The 18,655-nt window shown below is 42.7% G+C and overlaps 1 protein-coding gene across 1 annotated transcript in view; it reads left to right on the top strand.

Annotated features, from left to right (window-relative positions):
* pcsk6 (proprotein convertase subtilisin/kexin type 6) overlaps nucleotides 1-18,655 on the top strand; it is a 281,648-nt gene that overhangs the window by 194,765 nt on the left and 68,228 nt on the right. Inside the window, 1 exon segment of the mRNA XM_034162733.1 lies at nucleotides 11,239-11,341. Coding sequence (XP_034018624.1) covers nucleotides 11,239-11,341 — 103 coding nt within the window.

Genomic DNA, 18,655 nt, shown 5'->3' with positions numbered 1-18,655 from the left:
TGCAAATTTATGTTGAAGAATATTACATCAAATTAACACCAACAAATGTACAAAATTATTAACATTCACAATAATTAGACAAAATCATTCATTTAGGAACAAGAGAGAGACTAAAATAAATGTCTTACGTTTGGACAACAATATAATTCATATAACACATGACAAATGCATGAATATGAAGAAAAATAAATTCTATGTTGATGAGAAAATTTATTAAGTACTAGAAGGAAGGAATTGATGTGATTGGACAATGAACAATTTCAGCTGCAGTAACCATGACGATTCAGAAAATGGAAATAATTTTACCAGCCGACATCGAAATGCACACCTGTCATGAATGGTAACATGTAGTTTCCTGAGAATTTCAAGGAGCCACTATGCAACTTTAAAAAAGTCTTACAGTTTCATTATTCATTCTAAAATATGTCTTTTACACTTGCAGGGTTCCTTCAGTTTTTTATTTTAACTATTTTTTTTTCTTTTGGGGGGGGTTCTGATGAGATTAAAAATATCTTGTGAATAAACGTTAAATGAAATTGACATAATTTAATGTAGTCAATAAGAAAACGATGAAGATTAATTCAGTAACATTATTTCTTTAATTTGTGTATTTATCAGTCTTTCACTGTCCTTCAGGAAGAAAGAGCCTTTTTGTCTGCACTGAATACAAAGCACATTTTTGTGCAACTGCACATCGTTATTGTCATTGATAGACTTTGAAGACACTTTCATGTGAAGGCTGCAAAAACCTTCATAAATACTAGTTTAAAAATGCCATTCTTGATGGCCTCTTCACACATAACACAAACTTTGGTGAATGAGGCCGAAACTGACCAAAAAAAAGGCCGAATTGGAGAACATCAAAAAATTCCAGCCGCTGTTGGGAGGGACAACACAGTGCGACCACGTGAGAGGTAATATTCTAGCATCACCTGATTGTCTCCGTGGACGTGCCTGGGCCATGATCAGTGATCGCATATCACGTGACGTGGCTCCCCAGTTGGATGGTGCACTGGTGCTGTGACACACAGCTGGAGCAGCTGGGGTTTTATTTTTTATCTCTGTTGTGGTGGTGTGGGCACGCTGCTGGCCGGTGATTCCACCTCCAGCGGGACATGCTGGATATGCCATGATGGGTGTTCCACAGCTGTTCCATCATTTACATGACTGCATCCAGATGTGTGCGCTGGACTGGACAGCGATCACACTGCACTCCGGCTACCATTCTAGCCTTCGTCATCTCTGCTGCACCTCGACAATGTTGGATCATGGTGTGTGTGTGTGTTGGGGGGGGGAACTCGCATGCCATTCGTGTTGCTGGGGTGGGGAAATGACACACTCAGACGCCGTTTGTGTTGCTTGAGGGTGGACACAACACATTGACCACCCTTTGAGTTTTCGGCACCTGCACTGCAGCTCGAAAATGGTGTCCTGTACTCTACATTCGTGCTGGCCACATGATTGGCCCCACATTTTCTAAGTGCCCAGCGACTGCCGTTGGATGTTTGTGGGCGGTACCTCGATTCTGGCTGAGCGTGGGTCAAATGGCACCATTCTCCCTTATTTGGCTGCTGGTGTGAAGGCTAGCTCATTCATCACACTCAGTCATGGTGCGATGTGGCCGATCATTTTATGCAGCCCCTTGTTTGTGGTCTGAATGGTTCCGGCCTGTGTATGACAGGCTGTATGAATGTTGCGATCACGGTCAGATGGCAGTACAATCTCATCTTCACGCCGTTCGATTGGGTTTCCAGCATGAGCGTGATCCAAATGTGGACTGCATGTGCTGTGGCCAAATGGTTGTGCCGACTGCTGTACGAGGTGTTCCAGGCAGCTCCAATTTTTCACGGCTGCCATTCAAATCCTTCTTTGTGCACCATTCGGTCTCAATCATGTTATGTGTGAAGGGGCCATTAATGTGGAGCGGGGGTGTTACCAAGAGGGAGCAGGGGTTGGGCAGTGCCCACCCTGAGAAAAGGTCTGCCCACCCAATGAAAATTCAAGATAAACCGATTTACTACTATTTGATGCAGAAACAGGATCCGAACCACTTCCAAAAGTCAGCAGTCTTCCATGGCCTATTATCTATCTGTGGTGCAAATTTGGTGAGAATCCATGCAGTTGTTTTAACACAATCCTACTAACAGTAATCCTTCAAAGCTTATATAAAGAGAATCCAGATCACCTCCAAAATTTACAGGATTCTTTCATGCCAAATATCTATCTGTGATGGCAATTTTGTCAAAAGTTGTGAAGTAGTTTCAACGTAATCCTTCAAAGCCTGTATAAAGTGAAATCTTGATGCAGAATCCAAATCCTATTCGCCTCCAAAATTCAGTGGAGTCTTCCATGGCCGAATCTGTATTTGTGCTGCAAATTTGTTGAGAATCCGTGAAGTAGTTTTAAAGTAATCCTTCAAAGCTTATATGGGTGATTCTTAGACTACGGGCACTTATTATGTCCTTTGATCATATTGTATGAAAAACAGAAAAAAGGGGAAATTTCACACTTTTATAGTTATCTTTACAATGAAAGTGTGTTAAGAAATTTGTTCTAGTAGTCTAATGTTTTAAATGTTTTTTTTTCTAATGTTTTAAAATATCTCTGAATAAAATATCAGTAAAATAATCAAAACATAATTGGGGTATTCAATGTCATACAACTGTTGTGATTTTTTTTAAACAAAATGTAGTTGTCCCACACTATTGCCGTAATTTCCACCACAACACTGTAATGTCCCTAAACAGTTTGTATGAAAGATTGTTTGGGTAGTTTCTATGGAGATAAACAGTGACATCAGAGCACATGTATATAGTGCCAAATCACAACAATCACTTGCCCCAAGGCGCTTTATATTGTAAGGCAATGGTGTGGTGGAAATTACATTTACAAGGCCAGTAGTGCCCGTAGTTAAAGAATCACCCATATATTGCATCTGCTCAAAATGATGTTAATCAGTTACTCAAGTGAGGTCACTCTCTCACTTATGCAATCACATCTGCGCTTGCCCTCCCCTTCCCAGCGCTCACTTAGCTCACGTGCATGTATACTAGAACAGGTGCTGACATGATCACTCAGCTGTGTGTGTGTGTGTGTGTTTATGAATGAGCCGTTTAGCGTGCGCTCGGGGCACACGTGCGGGCATGAGCATGGGGTGCACGTGCATGCCGCTATCAGCCACTGGACACCTTTGCTGAAAGTTTGCTGGCAGTGGACCAAATATTTCCCACCATTTGCAATCTTTCCAGTAAACTTTAATTTCTGTTTTTTTATTTGATTATTTACTTCATCGTAACGCACCTCTATACACTGCAGTATCGGTCGGATTATCACATGGGATTTATTTATGCAGTGGTTGTTTTGCAGTACACGGCAGCCGGGTGAGAGGCTTTTCACCACAGGCTGTGGTCCTGGCTCCTGTCCACCCTGCACTGTAAAACGCTCCTGGTTCTTGACATTTTGCAACTTTCATCCTTGATCGAACCGAAAATACCAAACTGCAAATGTCAGCTCTCCCCGGTTTTGCCGTGATCAAAGCCATACACACCCATGCACACAGAGGCCACTTGGCTGTTGTAATATAAATATGTTTGTTGGTAAAACATCTTGGAAAGCTTTAAAAAAAAAATGCAATACTAAAATACTGTCGGCCATATGAGCATTGTGTTCTTTATAATTTGCAATTGTTTAATTGGTATTTCAGTGCTATATATATATATATATATATATACACACACACACTAAACGTTTGGGCACCCCTGATCATTTTCATGATTTTCCTTTATAAATTATTGGTTGTCTGGATCAGAAATTTCAGTTAAATATATCATATAGCAGATGAACACACTGATATTTGAAATGAAGTTTCTAGTATTTACAGAAAGTGTGCAATAATTGTTTAAACAAAATTGGGCAGGTGCATAAATTTGGGCACCCTTGTCATTTTAATACATTTAGCACTAATTATTAGAACACATAATTGGTTTGGTAAGCTCATTGACCCTTGACCTCCTTACATAGGTGAATCTGATCATAAGAAATGTATTTAAGGTGGCCATTTGCAAATGTTTCCTCTCTTTGCATCTCCTCTAATGAGTGAGTGCAACATGGGAGCCTCTAAACAACTCTCAAATGACCTGAAAACAAAGAGTGTTCAACATCATGGTTTAGGGGAAGGATACAAAAAAAAATATTTCAGAGATTTCAGCTGTCAGTTTCCACTGTGAGGAACATAGTGAGGAAATGGAAGACCACAGGCACAATACTAGTTAAGGCCCAAAGTGGCAGGCCAACAAATATCTCAGATAAGCTGAAGTGAAGGATGGTGAGAACAGTCATAGCAAACCCACAGACCTGCTCCAAAGACCTACAGCATGATCTTGCTGAAGATAGTGTCTCTCTGCATCGTTCAACTACACAGTGCCCTTTGCACAAAGAGATGCTGTAATGCAGAGGAAGCCTTTTCTGCGTACATGCCACAAACAGAGTGGCTTGAGGTATGCTAAAGCACATTTGGATAAGCCAGCTTTATTTTGGAATAAGGTGCTGTGGATTGATGAAATTAAAATTTAGTTATTTGGACATAACAAGGGGCAGTATGCATGGCTGAAAAAGAACAGCATTCCAAGAAAAACACTTGCTACCTACAGTAAAATTTGGAAGTGGTTCCATCATGCTGTGGGGCTGTGTGGCCAGTGCAGGTACTGGCAATCTTGTTAAAGTTGAGGGTCACATGGATTCCAGTCAATATCAGCAGATTCTTCAGAACAATGTTCATGAATCAGTGACAAAGTTGAAGTTGCTCTTTCAACAAGACAATGACCCTAAACACTGCTCAAAATCTACTAAGGCATTCATGCAGAGGAACAAGTACAATGTTCTGGAATGGCCATCTCAGTCCCCAGACCTGAATATTATTGAAAATCTGTGGTGTGATTTTAAGTGGGCTGTCCAGGCTTAGAAACCAACAAACCTGAGATGTTTCGTAAAGAAGAACGGTCCAAAACACCTTCAACTAGAATCCAGACTCATTGCAAGCTATAGGAAGCATTTAGAGACTGTTATTTCTGCAAATGGAGGATCTACTAAATATTGATTTTTTTTCTGTTGGGGTGCCTCAATTTATGCACCTGCCTAATTTTGTTTAAAGAATTACTGTACACTTTCTGTGAATTCTAGAAACTTCATTTCACTTCTCAAATATCACTGTGTTTGTCTGCTATATGATATAATGAACTGAAATTGCTGATCCAAACAACCAATGAGGAAAGGAAAGGAAAAATCATGGAAATCATCAGGGGTGCCCAAACTTTTACATACAACTGTATATGTAGGAGCAAATTTAAATAATTTGCAGTTATTAAACTTTTGGATTAAATGTTAAGAATATGTGCCTCACACAGGCACCAAAGATGTAGCAAGTTTAAATATTTATTTTAAGATTTAATAATTTGGATCAAATGGACATATGAAAATTATAATGAATTTGAATATTAAGATTTCTGAATCTTTAATATTGAAATGTCTTCATTATGGGGAACAAAGTAAGGGCCCCTTCACACATAGTGCGAATTTGTCGAAGTGTGCATGAAGCAGGAATTGTATGCAAAACTTGTTAATTTGTAGCTGCCTCAAACACCTGTTTCTACAATTATTTCCGCACACCAGCGGCTGAAAGACAGTGTTTGCTGTGCAAGCCCATTGACCCCTATTGCGGCAGGTGTTGGCCAAATTCCAGCTGACACACATGAACATCCAACACCCCTCGTTTGGCACTTAGAAAATGTGTGGCCATACTATCATCACGAAACCAGTCAGCAGGCAGTCATTGTCGAGCTGGATGTGAAATTTGTCTAAGTGCCCCACAACTGTGGAGTTGCTAAGTGCACATGTGATGTGCCAGAGTGTCGGCTCACCCCCACAACACGTGTCGCACGTTCCCCCCACTTCCCCCCCAACACGTGTATGTGTATGGTTCTCGCGCCCCCCTTGGTGTGTGCATACATGTTGGTGTATGCGCTGAACAGATGGGGGCATGGCAGCTGTTGATAACTCTGGTCGTGGACAGCAGAGCTGCAGAACATGCACTGTGTTTTGACAGACGTGTGTGTATGCTTGCTGTCCTCACATCAAAATACATAACATATCTTGCTTCTGTGATGGGGTGGAGAGCTCGCACATTGACAGGCTGTTCCAGCGGGACCTCCAGTTCATGTGGACATGCAGCAGGCGAGCTGAATGTTACATCTGTCTGAGAGGACAATGAGTGGCGTGCCGACCGACCATACGACAGGCCAACAGTATGACAAATACGCCACTTTCAGTCACATATCCGCAGAAATACACCGTACCAAATGCAGTTTGGTCAGTTATCACAGCGCTTTTTTTCTTTTTTTAGAAAATACGTTTATCTGCTTGTTGATTTTAACCATTTCACACTCCTGCTGTGAGACAGTGATTGTGGCGCAGTGTTAAAGTTAGTCTGGTAATCAGAGCATGCAGGTTCAAATCCCGTGAGTGGCATTTTTCTTATTTAACCACGGGGTTCTGTATTGCGTCCCCTTTTATGCATTGTTTATATCAACCAGTGATATTCACTAATTATACAGCTGTTTTGTTTTATTTTCCTCCACGTCAGCAGGACAGTGTGGTGCAGCTCATCCCACAATGCAAACAGCTGCAGCAGCTCGCACTGTGTTCCTGCTCGAAAGATACCATCGTGTGCATGAACTGTTGCACTGGGATCATGCACGCCTACCCCTTGGTGTGATGTGCTAATTTGAACCGTTTCACCGTAATTCGCGCTATGTGTAACATGCCTCATTAGTAAAGACAATATTTAATTGGAATGATTTCTAACTACCTCAAAGTTATTCGGGGCACAACCTGTCTTTGTAAAACTTGTTAAAGGCTTGAGAGTAACAGGAAAAATGCTTTTCTGTAAAGTCACTCTTATTCTGAAAAAGCTCCACTGGAAGTTGTCTATAAATGGAAAAACCTGAGTCTTAAAGAATTATCAAGGCTGACACATTGCCATCAAACATTACAAATTAATGAGCCAAAGCGTGAAGAACAAAGAGGCCACGTGGTACCTTTTAGCTAACTTACAGCTGGGCCACATGGAGCCGTGAAGAAAATCAAAGAAAGGGAGGTTCAAGAAAAGCTGGGATAGAGAAGAGCCTCAGCATAAGAGCAAAAGCTAGACAGAACAGCTTTGTTATTGAACTTATAAAGTGGACTTTGTCTCTAAGCCCTGTACATTTGGTGTGCGATTGGTTTCACATGCAGAAAAGTCAGGAATTTCAAATGCTTAAATACATTAACATACACTTGGTTCTTAGGTTCTTTTAACTACCACAGATATGATTAGAGTTTTCTGAATACTTCCTAAAAACTGTTAAGGTTAGGGAGTCAGAGACAGAAATTGAACCCTAAAAGCAGGTCAGTCCATACAATGAAGGAGAAGTCTAAATGACAGTTTATTAAAGGAAGGTGACACAAACACAGTCAGTGGGGAGGCAGGAAGGACAGGGACAACCAAAAGGAGAGTTCAACTTCCCTTCAAAATGGTGACGGGCAACTGAGGGAGGTATTCTTAATAGCTCGATGTCAACACAACAAGAGAGTGAAGTTTGGGATGCGTCTTCTTCACACACGGCAGGTACCAAAGACAAAACTGAAGAGTATCTTTCTTCACAAGAGTGAGTTCCAACAGAAAAAAAAAAACAAAAAAACAATTAAACGGAGTGATTCCCAACACCTGTTAGAATTGGAGAGTTTCTTTCTTTCACAAAAGGGTTTATTTCAACAGAAAAACAATTAAACAGAAGAGTATTTTTCTTCAAGAGGTGAGTTCCAGCAAAGAAACAGGATCAAACTGGGCAGTGTCTTTCTTTTAAAGGGAATAGTCCAACAAACAAACAAAATACACTGAGGGATTTTTGTTCCTCACAAACAGTGAATTCCAAAATCAAATTACAAAAAAACAAAGTATAAAGTACTCACAAACAGTCGTGCTCTCAGGACATGAAGACCAGAAAGCCATGAACATAAAATGGACCCACAAGAGACAAGAACACAGGTGGGATTAAGTACTGACTCTGATGAATTAATTCCTGCTGGAAACTAAAAGAAGGGATGTGATGATTTTACTAAGACACCAGATGGCGGCAGAGAACAGAACATACATGAACGTGGAGGAGTGACATAGGGATGTGATGATTAAAATAGAACACCAGGGGGCATCGGAGAAACAAAACATACATCAACATGACATGGTTGCAGTCACTAATAAACTTATGATGATATAAAAATAGGACCCAGATACAAACACCAGTGGAAAAAACTGGAGGACAAGTGAAAGGCAGATAAGACTGGAGAGTGAGTGAGAAAGGCAAGACGGACGAGACCAGGAAATACAACAAGAACAAAGGGCGAGGTCTAACCAGGACAGGATGACAGCACGAACCACTTGCTGTGAGGCACAGCCCCACACACAAGTGCATATGTGTGCTGGAAACAAACGCAAGAAGACCACAGTGCAAAGCTACATTGACGGGCAAAAAGTAACAGCACAAAGGAGACAGAGAGACTGACAGGTAAGTGTGGGAGGAGCGCCTGAAAACTGACATATGCACACACACCCACCCAACTCCAATTCATTCATCATACAACATACCCACAAACACACAGAACTGATCTGCTCTCTCTCTCTGTGCTTGGCTTGACTCTAGCTCACGCTGCTGTGTCAGTACTCCTTAATTTTTCTTCACTTCGCCTCTGTTTTGGTTTGTATGGTATTTAAAGTTAGTTGGTGAACTTGTTTCATAACATACGCGGTGCATTTGACAAGATAGAGCTGAAAACAGCCCGTGTTGTGTTGGTCACTGCCTCCACTCCGGTCGGGTTTTTTTTTTTTAACCGTTTCTTTGCTGGCTGGTGATATAAAGTCAGTTGGAAAACTTTGCTTGTACTGAACGTGGTGCTTTTGAGAAGAATACAGTGAACAAGGCTGACATACGTATTATTATCCCCATCTAAACTGCGACGCACGTCTTCCACCGGTGCTTGATTTAGTCTGGCGTTCGTGCATATCCTGCTTCACGTAACTTTTCAGCCACCTTCTTGTAAATGTCGCTATCTCTGTACTTTCTACTGTCAATAAAAGACATTATATTCATGTATTTCACGATACTAATGAAGTACTCGGTTTCCTCCTCACTCAAAAAGTGTGGTGCTGTGCTGCCGCGCCTAGATTTCCCCATACATGTTTACCTCTGCTTCTGTGGTGTCCGGTGGGTTGCACGCGCCGCATACAAGTAGTTGCCGTACTCAAAAGACCAAAAACTCCTGTAACAGTGGAATGTGCCGTTCATTTCCAAAGTAAACGCTTTGTTGATCTGGGACATCGTCTGACAACCACAGAAATGGCAGAAGAGTTTGACATCAGCACTTTTTCGGCATGAAAAGACGTGCGGAGGATTTCGCGCGTCAGGACGGAGGCGCAGGGCACAGAACAAAAAGCAACGCCGTGATGAAGCCTCACAGGACATGTTGTGGCATGTCCAGCTCGTCCACAATGACTGAAATGCCACCGAAAGCCGTCTGAATTTTCCGAATGGTGCAAGAGCTGAGCATGTTAGGGCTTGTCCTGTGAGACCAACATGGAGGTGCTTTCGTTCCGCGCCATAAGCGGCTCCGTGGCAAATTTCTTCGCTCCTCTTTCCATTACAAAAACTCCTGTAACAGTGGAATGTGCCGAAAAAGTGCTATATCCAGCTGTCTTGCCATTTCTCTGTTAGTCAGATGACGTCCCGGATCAACAACGCGTTCACTTTGGAAATGATCTGGTCGTTTGAGCCTGTTGATCGCCGCTTGGTGCGCAGCTCGCCATCCGCCACTGTAGGCCGTCTTTAATCCAGTTGTAATTGTCCTTAATCTGTGTGATCCCCATAAGATCTTCACCGAAAGCCATCTGAATTTTCCAAATGGTTTCCACTTGGCTGTCTCTCATACTTTCTGAAAAAAGATTGATGAAGAAAAGCGGCAGTCGATCAGCCAATTTCCTGACAATGAAAATCCGATGAGGGGACTGGACCACTCCTCCCACAAGGCGTGCTCACAGGCGAATGACGCAACCGACAGGCGTGACAAAACTCACGCATGCGCACGAAGGTTCAAGCTTGGCTGATGCAATCACACATGATTCAAATCCATATAGTTTTTGCAAAAAATAAAAAGGTGCGTTACTTTTCTAACAGACCTCGTAACATCAGCAAGATATCTTTTAAATCACTCAAGAGGTGTTATCGGGTTACAAAAACAGCATTTTCAGTTTTAGAAGTGTTTATTTATTGCTAGCTTGTACATAATATATGAGAAACATGTTCTATTTATCCAGAAACAAAGCGGTTTTGGAGCGCCAGAGAGACCAGCCAGTGATGTCACTGTGCCGCTGTACTCTGATTGGCTGTCACCCACCCCAAAGAAAAACACAGATTTGCATGATTCATAGCATAAAAACAGGAAACAGAATGTGACATTTTATCTTCTTAAAATACCTCTTAAAATAGGTCAAGATTAGCCACCTTTGAACCTGTCCAAGGTCTGTGTCCCAACAATGTTCCCTGTGAATTTGAAGACTCTGGCAGCAATAAGATTGAACTTATGCTGAGCACAGACAGATGGACAGAGGGACGGCCAGTTACCAAATGGCCATATATTCATGGCCTTGGGGTAGCAAAGTTTTAATAACCTGAGTGCACCCCTTTATCAGGATCTACCGCAGAATTTGAAAGAATGTTTTTTGGGACTTTTCCACACTTTTCATTAGCTTTTTTGAAGTTCGTTGTATTTTCATTAGCTGATATCTACGGATTGCATAAATCAAGGTATTTAGAGATTCTGACCTATGAAGGGAAGTGTTGCGTTGCAGATTTTGGATTTTGGATGGTGGTATTAGTAAACTCCGTAAGACATTTCTGCTTGTATCAATTTGTCTTTTTGCAGATTCAACCCAAAATGTAATGTTTTCTATTTCAGGTTATACCTCAACTTTTCACAGCATTTTGTGAAAATTTCTTTGATAAAATTGTGTAGCAGACCAACAAATACGTGAAAGTAAAAGTACAGCCTGTTTGACCTGGAAATGTTAATTTTAGAGTCAGTTCATAAAGCGTGTGTGCACACTGTGCAGTGAGTTTTCTGGTGTTGATCATGATTGATGTGATGCTCATCAAGGACCCTGTAACAGTGAGTGTGGAGACATGGGCTGTGACGGGCCGGATGCTGACCACTGCCTCAACTGTGTCCACTTCAGCCTGGGAAGCTTGAAAAGTGGCAGGTAAGAACGCTCTTGAAAACCTTCCTCAGCATCCAGTTTCGAAACTGTAGGCAGTTACTGAGTAACAACAATAAGGAAGACTCATTGACTCAATTAAAAAAAAAAAATAATAAAAAGTCTAGATAAAAAAAAAAACATTTCCATAATGAATAGCTGAACTGTTTCCGTCCCTCTCCAACTGAAATGATTCCATGGATTCAAAACCACTCATATCAGTTTGAGCACACATTCAATTTGGTCATTTGCACTGATGATCAATGCACATTAAATTAACTTGCACTGTATTTCAGCTGAAATCACCTTTTTTATGCCCCAACACACTTCAAAAAAATAAAATATACTAGCACATTGCCCGTGGGGATCCACATGGTCTAGCTTGGGTAGTGTTTATAAAATAGGTAATAACACTGTATATAAAATAATTATTTTGTAGTGGATTAATCATTTTCTGTCAGAGCTTGGATGTTGAAAACACCTGTAATCGCTTCTGGAATCACAGAGGACATTTGGAGCTTTTTTACTGTCTCTCTCGTGCACTGAGGTGGAGAACGTATTTGGAACAGCTTAAAAGGTAAGTATTTGTAATGTTTTTATTGTAAATGGATTGCATTTATATAGCGCTTTTCCATCTGCATTGGACGCTCAAAGCGCTTTGCAATTATGCCTCATATTCACCCCGATGTCAGGGTGCTGCCATACAAGGTGCTCACTGCACACCGGGAGCAATAGGGGATTAAAGACCTTGCCCAAGGGCCCTTAGTAATTTTCCAGTCAGGCGGGGATTTGAACCGAGGATCTTCTGGTCTCAAGCCCAACACCTTAACCACTAGACCATCACCTCCCCCAATTTTGTAATAGCTTGGTAAAACAGTTTCATGTTCATTCCTTCTTATAAGCAGCAGTAAAAGTATGTTTATGATGAGGCGCACTCTGAGCGTGCTGAGGCAATGACCCGCGCTCAAGACAAGCATTACATAGAATGCAAGCTCGCAAAAAAGTAATTTTGCAGTCAATAATGGACCAACACAAAGTTAAAAGTTGGATCACGGTGTCAAAATGACTGTGTGTGTATAAAGCCACAGAAGAAATAAAGCCAGCGAAACCAGGGAAGAAATGAAGCCAGTGAGAAGAAGCGCAGAGGTGACTGTCCAGGAACGCAGAACGCCAGTGCACAAAAGAGCGATTTTGCAGACATTAACCAATGAACACAAAGTTAAAAGTTGGATAACGGTGACTATAAGCCATGGAAAAAATAAAGCCAGGGAGAAGCACAGAGGTGACTGTCGAGGAACCCGTGGTTTGGTTCTAGCTGGTCTGGTGCATTTAATGACTCTGGAACACAGGTGAACAGCAGCCTGGTGCACAGCTCACACTGGCCAATCTGTACTGGATCATTTACTTTTGGACTGCATTTAAAAAAATGTGGTAGCATCTTGAATGAATGCTGTGAATTGAAAACCCACACTTTAAAGGGACCACGTGTGGGAGGGCTAGAGGTTTGGACCAAACCAATACCTAAACGTGCACCAACATCGCGTTACATGGCACTACATGGATCATATGTGGCTTGACGTGTTACCACAGGAGAATAGGTAAGTATCCACTTGATGTAGGAAAAGGCCCTCTCACACTCTGCTGTCCACTCAAAAAGCACATTCTCCACCACCAGGGAATTGAGTGGTGGGGCATGGTTTGAGAAATCTCTCACGAACCTCCTGTAATACAAACACAGGCCCACAAATGCCCTCACCTCCGCGGAGGTACACAGAGTGGGCTGGGCTCTCACCTTGTACATATTGTGTGGTTCTATGAGGAGACCCTGCCTAGAGACCACGTGGCACAGGAAAAGATAAAAATAAGAATAAGGCCAGCTTTATTTATCCTGAGGGAAATTATTTTGCCAGAGTACCGAAACAGTAACAGTAAACGGTGAACAGTTTTTTTTTTTTAAAGACATTTGCACAAGACCACGTGATCCATGGCAAAGTGGCATTTGCTCAGGTTGAGCTTCAGTCCGGCCTACTGTATCCTGGACAGAACCTCCTCACTGTGAAGGAGGTGTTCCTCAATGGAGCGACTGTAAATCAGTATATCGTCCACATATACCATGCATATGTGCCAAGGCAGGTCCTTCAGGTCCATCATTCGCTGAAAGTTGGCCGGAGAGTTCAGCTGTCCCATTGGCATGGCTCACCATTAGTACAGCCCCCTGCCGGTCATATAGGCTGGTTTCTCATGGACCTCCTCAGCTACTTCCACCTGCCAGTAGCTGTTAGAAAAGTCAGGTGCACTGAATCCAGCTGAGCCCACCAGGGCATCAAGGCTGTCAAACACTCATGGTAGAGAGTGCGAGTCTTTGATCATCACAGAGTTAAGGTGACGTTAATCAGTACAAAATATCCACTGTCCCCCTTTCTTTCGATCCATCACCAACGGCGATGCCCAGGGGCTGCAACTCTCCTCCACCACTCCGTCCGCCAGCAGGCTAGCTACCTGCTGCTTAATTTCCACTCTTCTCTCCAGAGATGTGCAATAGGGATGTTGTTTAACAGGGAGATGATCATGGGTTCTAATGGGATGCAACACAAATCTGCACCTGCCCGTGTTCCTGTCACACAGGTTAAAAACATCAGAAAACCTATGAAGGAACTCTAAAAGCTCCGCCCTCTGTTGTGTCATGATGGGTGAGTCATCCAAGATGACCATGCCCCTCCTCATGCTAGCGACACGCGTCTGTGCTACAATGACATTTTTCCCCACTGAGTGGAGCTGTCCGAGGTACCGCCCCTGCTGAAGCGCGACGGCACCCCCAGATGGATTGAGGATATGGGCCAGCGTGACTCCATTTTTCACACTACTCACTGTATGAGCTACCACTAGCCCTGTTGAATTTGGGACATTGGCTTCCAGATGCCCGTGAAAATCTTTATCAGGCAAAATATCACCACTAGGAGAACCAACAATTACTGGCACCAGGGTCTCACTTAAGGGGGGTATAGTCACAACATTCGCCACTGACACGTTACAGCATTCAGGAGTGAGCAGTAAGGGCACCATGACATCCCACAATTGCAGTACTCCCTGCTCCAAGTCCAGCAATGCATGGTCCTTAGTCATAATGTCAAGCCCAAGTAGAACACTTTGAGTAGACTCCCTCAGTACATAGACGTTGTGCAGCCAACAGGTGGGACCCAGTTGGAATGTAACCTGAATGGAGCCCAGCGTACCCAAGATCTGCCCATTACAGCACAAGAGTTGATGTAGTTGTTTTTCAAAAGTCGGTTATTCAAGGCAGGAACCATCATTCGAGAATCCGCACTAATCAATGAGACAGAAGCAACAGATTCCACTAATATGGGAACTTCATTACTTTCCACCACACCCCTGATATAAGATGTCATTGTAGTCCATAATAGTGGTGTCCTCAGTCGTGTTAACGGTCACATCATGTCGCAAGGGGCCCTCATTCAGAGAGGATGGCATTCGGGCCTCAACACCAGCTACTGCCCATTTCCCTGGTGACCGCCATTGGTAGTTGGTTGCTGTGGAAACAAAATGCACACCATGCCTCCTTGGCTCCTCCTCATGATGGGACCTCCACCCAGAACTGGTGCTCCTGCTGCCAAATGACTTGACGCTCTTAGAGAAGTGATAGTTGCAAGGATAGTCGTGAGGCAGGCGGTCAGGACAATGTCCCAAGTATCTGTTGTAGGACCCCCTCGACTGACACCAGACTCCCCTGCAGGCATAGCCACAGCAGCTCCCAGAGGGAGAGTGAAGGCCACACTCCCTCCTGTCAGAGTCTTTGGCTCTCAATGTATAATGATTCTCACCATACATCTCCATCATTTTCACTCTCAATGCATGCATGTTCTCATTTAATTTGTCCATGGCCCTCTGTAGGGTATCAGTAGCTGATACAGACTGGACAGCTGTACTCTGATCCAGGTAAACGCCCATGAATGTACTCACACTGTCCCTCTGTGGGGCATCGCTGGCATTTTCACAACAATCAGCTATAGTCAGGGCCTCCTCAATGTCTGTTGCACCCTGCTCCAGGTGCTTAGCTTTCAACGCCGGGTCCAGACCGGCCAGGAAGCGTTGAAACTTCTTTCACGGAACATTGTCTCTGTTGTCCAGAAATGCCTCTGCCACCAGATGGCTCATGTCAGCTGTATACACCTCTAGGCTCTCTCCCAAAGTGTGCACACAAGCAGACAAGCTGACTCTGAAGTCAGCCATGAGTTATCTCTGTCCAAACACTGCTCCACATTTCAATTTCAATTTTTTTTTCAATTTATTTTCATTTATATAGCACCAAATCACAACAAAGTTGCCTCAAGGCGTTTCACACAAGTAAGGTCTAACCTTACCAACCTTACCTGTCCTTAACATCAGTATAATCCCTATTCACTACATCGGAAATGCTTTCCCACAGCAGAAAGGCGGACTTGCTGAGGCAAGTAGGAAGAATTTGCACCAATTCATCACTGCAGTCTTTGCCGCCTCACATCGTGCTGACAGCAACCTCCAACTGCCTCACCTAGCCATGGAAGCTCTGGCTCCCATCACCAGCAAATATAAATAGCATATATAATTAACATCAGAGCATGATAAATAGAATAGAATGGAATAGAATAGAATAGAATAGATCCTTTATTGTCATGGCACATACAATGAATTTTGTCCTCTACATTTAACCCATCATAATTACAGTTAGACACTATCCAACTACTTGGAGCAGTGGGCACCCGGGCACCAGTGGCACCCGGGGGACCAACTCCAGATGTAGAGACGCTGCCTTGCTCAGGGGCAGAGAAGGAGCAAACCATAAATAAACATAACAAATAATAAGAAAGTCTGTGACACTAACAACACTGTTAAACTAACATGATCCACAATCCTCCTGGCATCCGTCTGTCTGCGGGAGACGATGGTGTAGCTTCCAGTTTTTTTTTTTTGCTTTTTTGTTTGTTTGTTTGTTGTTGTTTTTTACTTTTCAATTCAATTACTTTTTTACTTTTCAATTCAATTTCAATTTATGTCATTTATATAGTGCAAAATCACAACAAAGCTACCTCAAGTCTAACCTTACCAACCCCTAAAGCAAGCACAAAGGTGATTTGATATGATTTGAGGAAGAAACCTCAAACAGACCAGACACAAAGGGGTGACCCCCTGCTTGAGCCATGCTACCAACACAGTTGACAATACAAATATACAGGAAATGTTTGTTTTTTGTTACTATCTGCACCTGCGCGAAATGACTTATTAGTCCAATGCATGAGTGGCAATCTCTGCTGCATTTGTTGCATGTGTACTGTGATGTCTGCTGAGGCCGCCGCTGTCACTACTTCCTCCTAGCTCATTGTTCAGGAAGGCCTTGGTTATACTCCTGCTCAGCCCTCTGTGCACCTGTTCTGACAGTAAGGCACCAGGCTGCATGGTCCTCGGCACACTGCTCCCACGTGTTGACTTTGATGCTGCACATTTTCATGTCCTTCTTGCAGACATCCTTGAAGGTCATGCGTGGTCAGCCAGCCAAATGGGTGCCCTCTGCCAGCTCACTGTACAGTAGATCTTTAGGAATGTGGCCCGGATCCATTCTCCTGACGTGGCCAAGGCAACAAAGGTGCCTTTCGCCAAGAATGGTGAACATGCTGCTCATGTTGGCGCATTGCAAGACCATGTTAAACTAATATGAACCACAATAACATTTAACACAACGTCCATTGTTGACTCTTGTTAGCTAATATCACCAATTTCTCCAAAAATATTATTCCTATTAACTTTCTGGCAGCATTCATCCTTGACTCAAAATACATAAGCATACCAAACAGCAAATGTCAACTCTCCAGAGTTTCTCTGTGATCGAAGCCATACACACACACATACCCATAAATGCACACATGCACACAGAGGTCAGTTGTCTATATAATATAGATACCCAGTGGATTTTTCACAGCTCAAACCATCCCATAAGTCACTGCACATTTGTTTTTTTCCAGGACAAAAGGGGTTAAGTAAAAGACAAATTTTTACTTTTAAACTCCATATGTTTGTGCAGTAAAATTGTATAGTAATATTTATAAGAATAATAACCTATATTTAACCTGTGTTGAATCTCAGGGTGCAATGGTGCAGTGGCGTCAGGGACTGAAGACAACTGGATGAAGCACATCTATACACGACATCGCCATAGTCCATTAGGGGCAGGAAGGTAGCAGTTATCAGGAGCTTCTGAGCACTTAAGGAGAAGCATGACTTGTTTCTGTAAAGGAAGCCTAGCTTTACCCTTAATTTGGAGATCAAGTGTTGAAATTAAAAGAGAGCTTCGTGTCAATAGTCAATCCCAAATACTTCTGACTTCTGATAACTGCTGAATAGCTCAAGAACATTGCCCCAGGCAGTTTTGATTGATGGTATGTTCTTCAGGGAGAAAGGTGATTTAGAGAAAAACATTAATTTGGATTTTCTGGATTTATAGGCAAAGCATTAATAGGCACTGAAACATGATTAATAAACTACGAGTTACGTGCCCAGATTCAGAGATTTTAGAGCTACGTATGCTGCCTTGAAGACAGCATCTTTTCCAGAGACATGCAAAACTACATTTGACAAACATTACAAAGGCATAGCTGTGGAAGAAGAGGGTGTGGGTACTGGACAGGCCTTCCTGCAGACCTGACCTGTTCCCAGTAGGGAATGTCTGGAAAATTTTGAAATGGAAAATGCCAAAATATTAAGGGTGTAACGATACATGTATTTGTATTAAACCATTTTGGTACGGGACGTCCAGTTCGGTACAGGGCTGGGCACGGGTGAGTGCGCGTTGCGTGTGTTTACATTCAGTGTTGCCAACTTAGCAACTTTCTCGCTAAATCTGGCGACTTTCTAAACCTTCTTGACGAGTTATTTTCTCAAAAGTGACTAGCGACAAATCTTTTCTGATGTTTGGCGACGGAAACTGAAAGTCTCTGTTGTCACCGAGTGGCAGCGGGTCTCCCCCTCCTCCGATGCAGCCTGTCCATAAAGCACTGAGCAGAGGAATATCTACAGTCCTCCTCACTCGGACTCACTCCTACTCACCTCGTTTGCTGCACTGTGATTAAATAGTCCCCAGACTTTGAGAAGCCCTGTCCTTGAGAAGTTATTTTATTTTAATAAGTGATGGCCAATTTTAATGGCAAAATAAATAAACAAACCAAGAATCAAGTTTATTTGTGGTTCTAAATATTTTAAGGTGGTATTACTCACTTTTTTGCCTCTCCCACAATGTTTTTGCTTTCAAAACTTTATTTAAAAAGATATATT

This window comes from Thalassophryne amazonica, chromosome 2 (assembly GCF_902500255.1).
Source record: "Thalassophryne amazonica chromosome 2, fThaAma1.1, whole genome shotgun sequence".
Taxonomy (NCBI): Eukaryota; Metazoa; Chordata; class Actinopteri; order Batrachoidiformes; family Batrachoididae; genus Thalassophryne; species Thalassophryne amazonica.
Note: the sequence above shows the minus strand (reverse complement) of the source record. Positions and strands in the feature narration are given on the sequence as shown.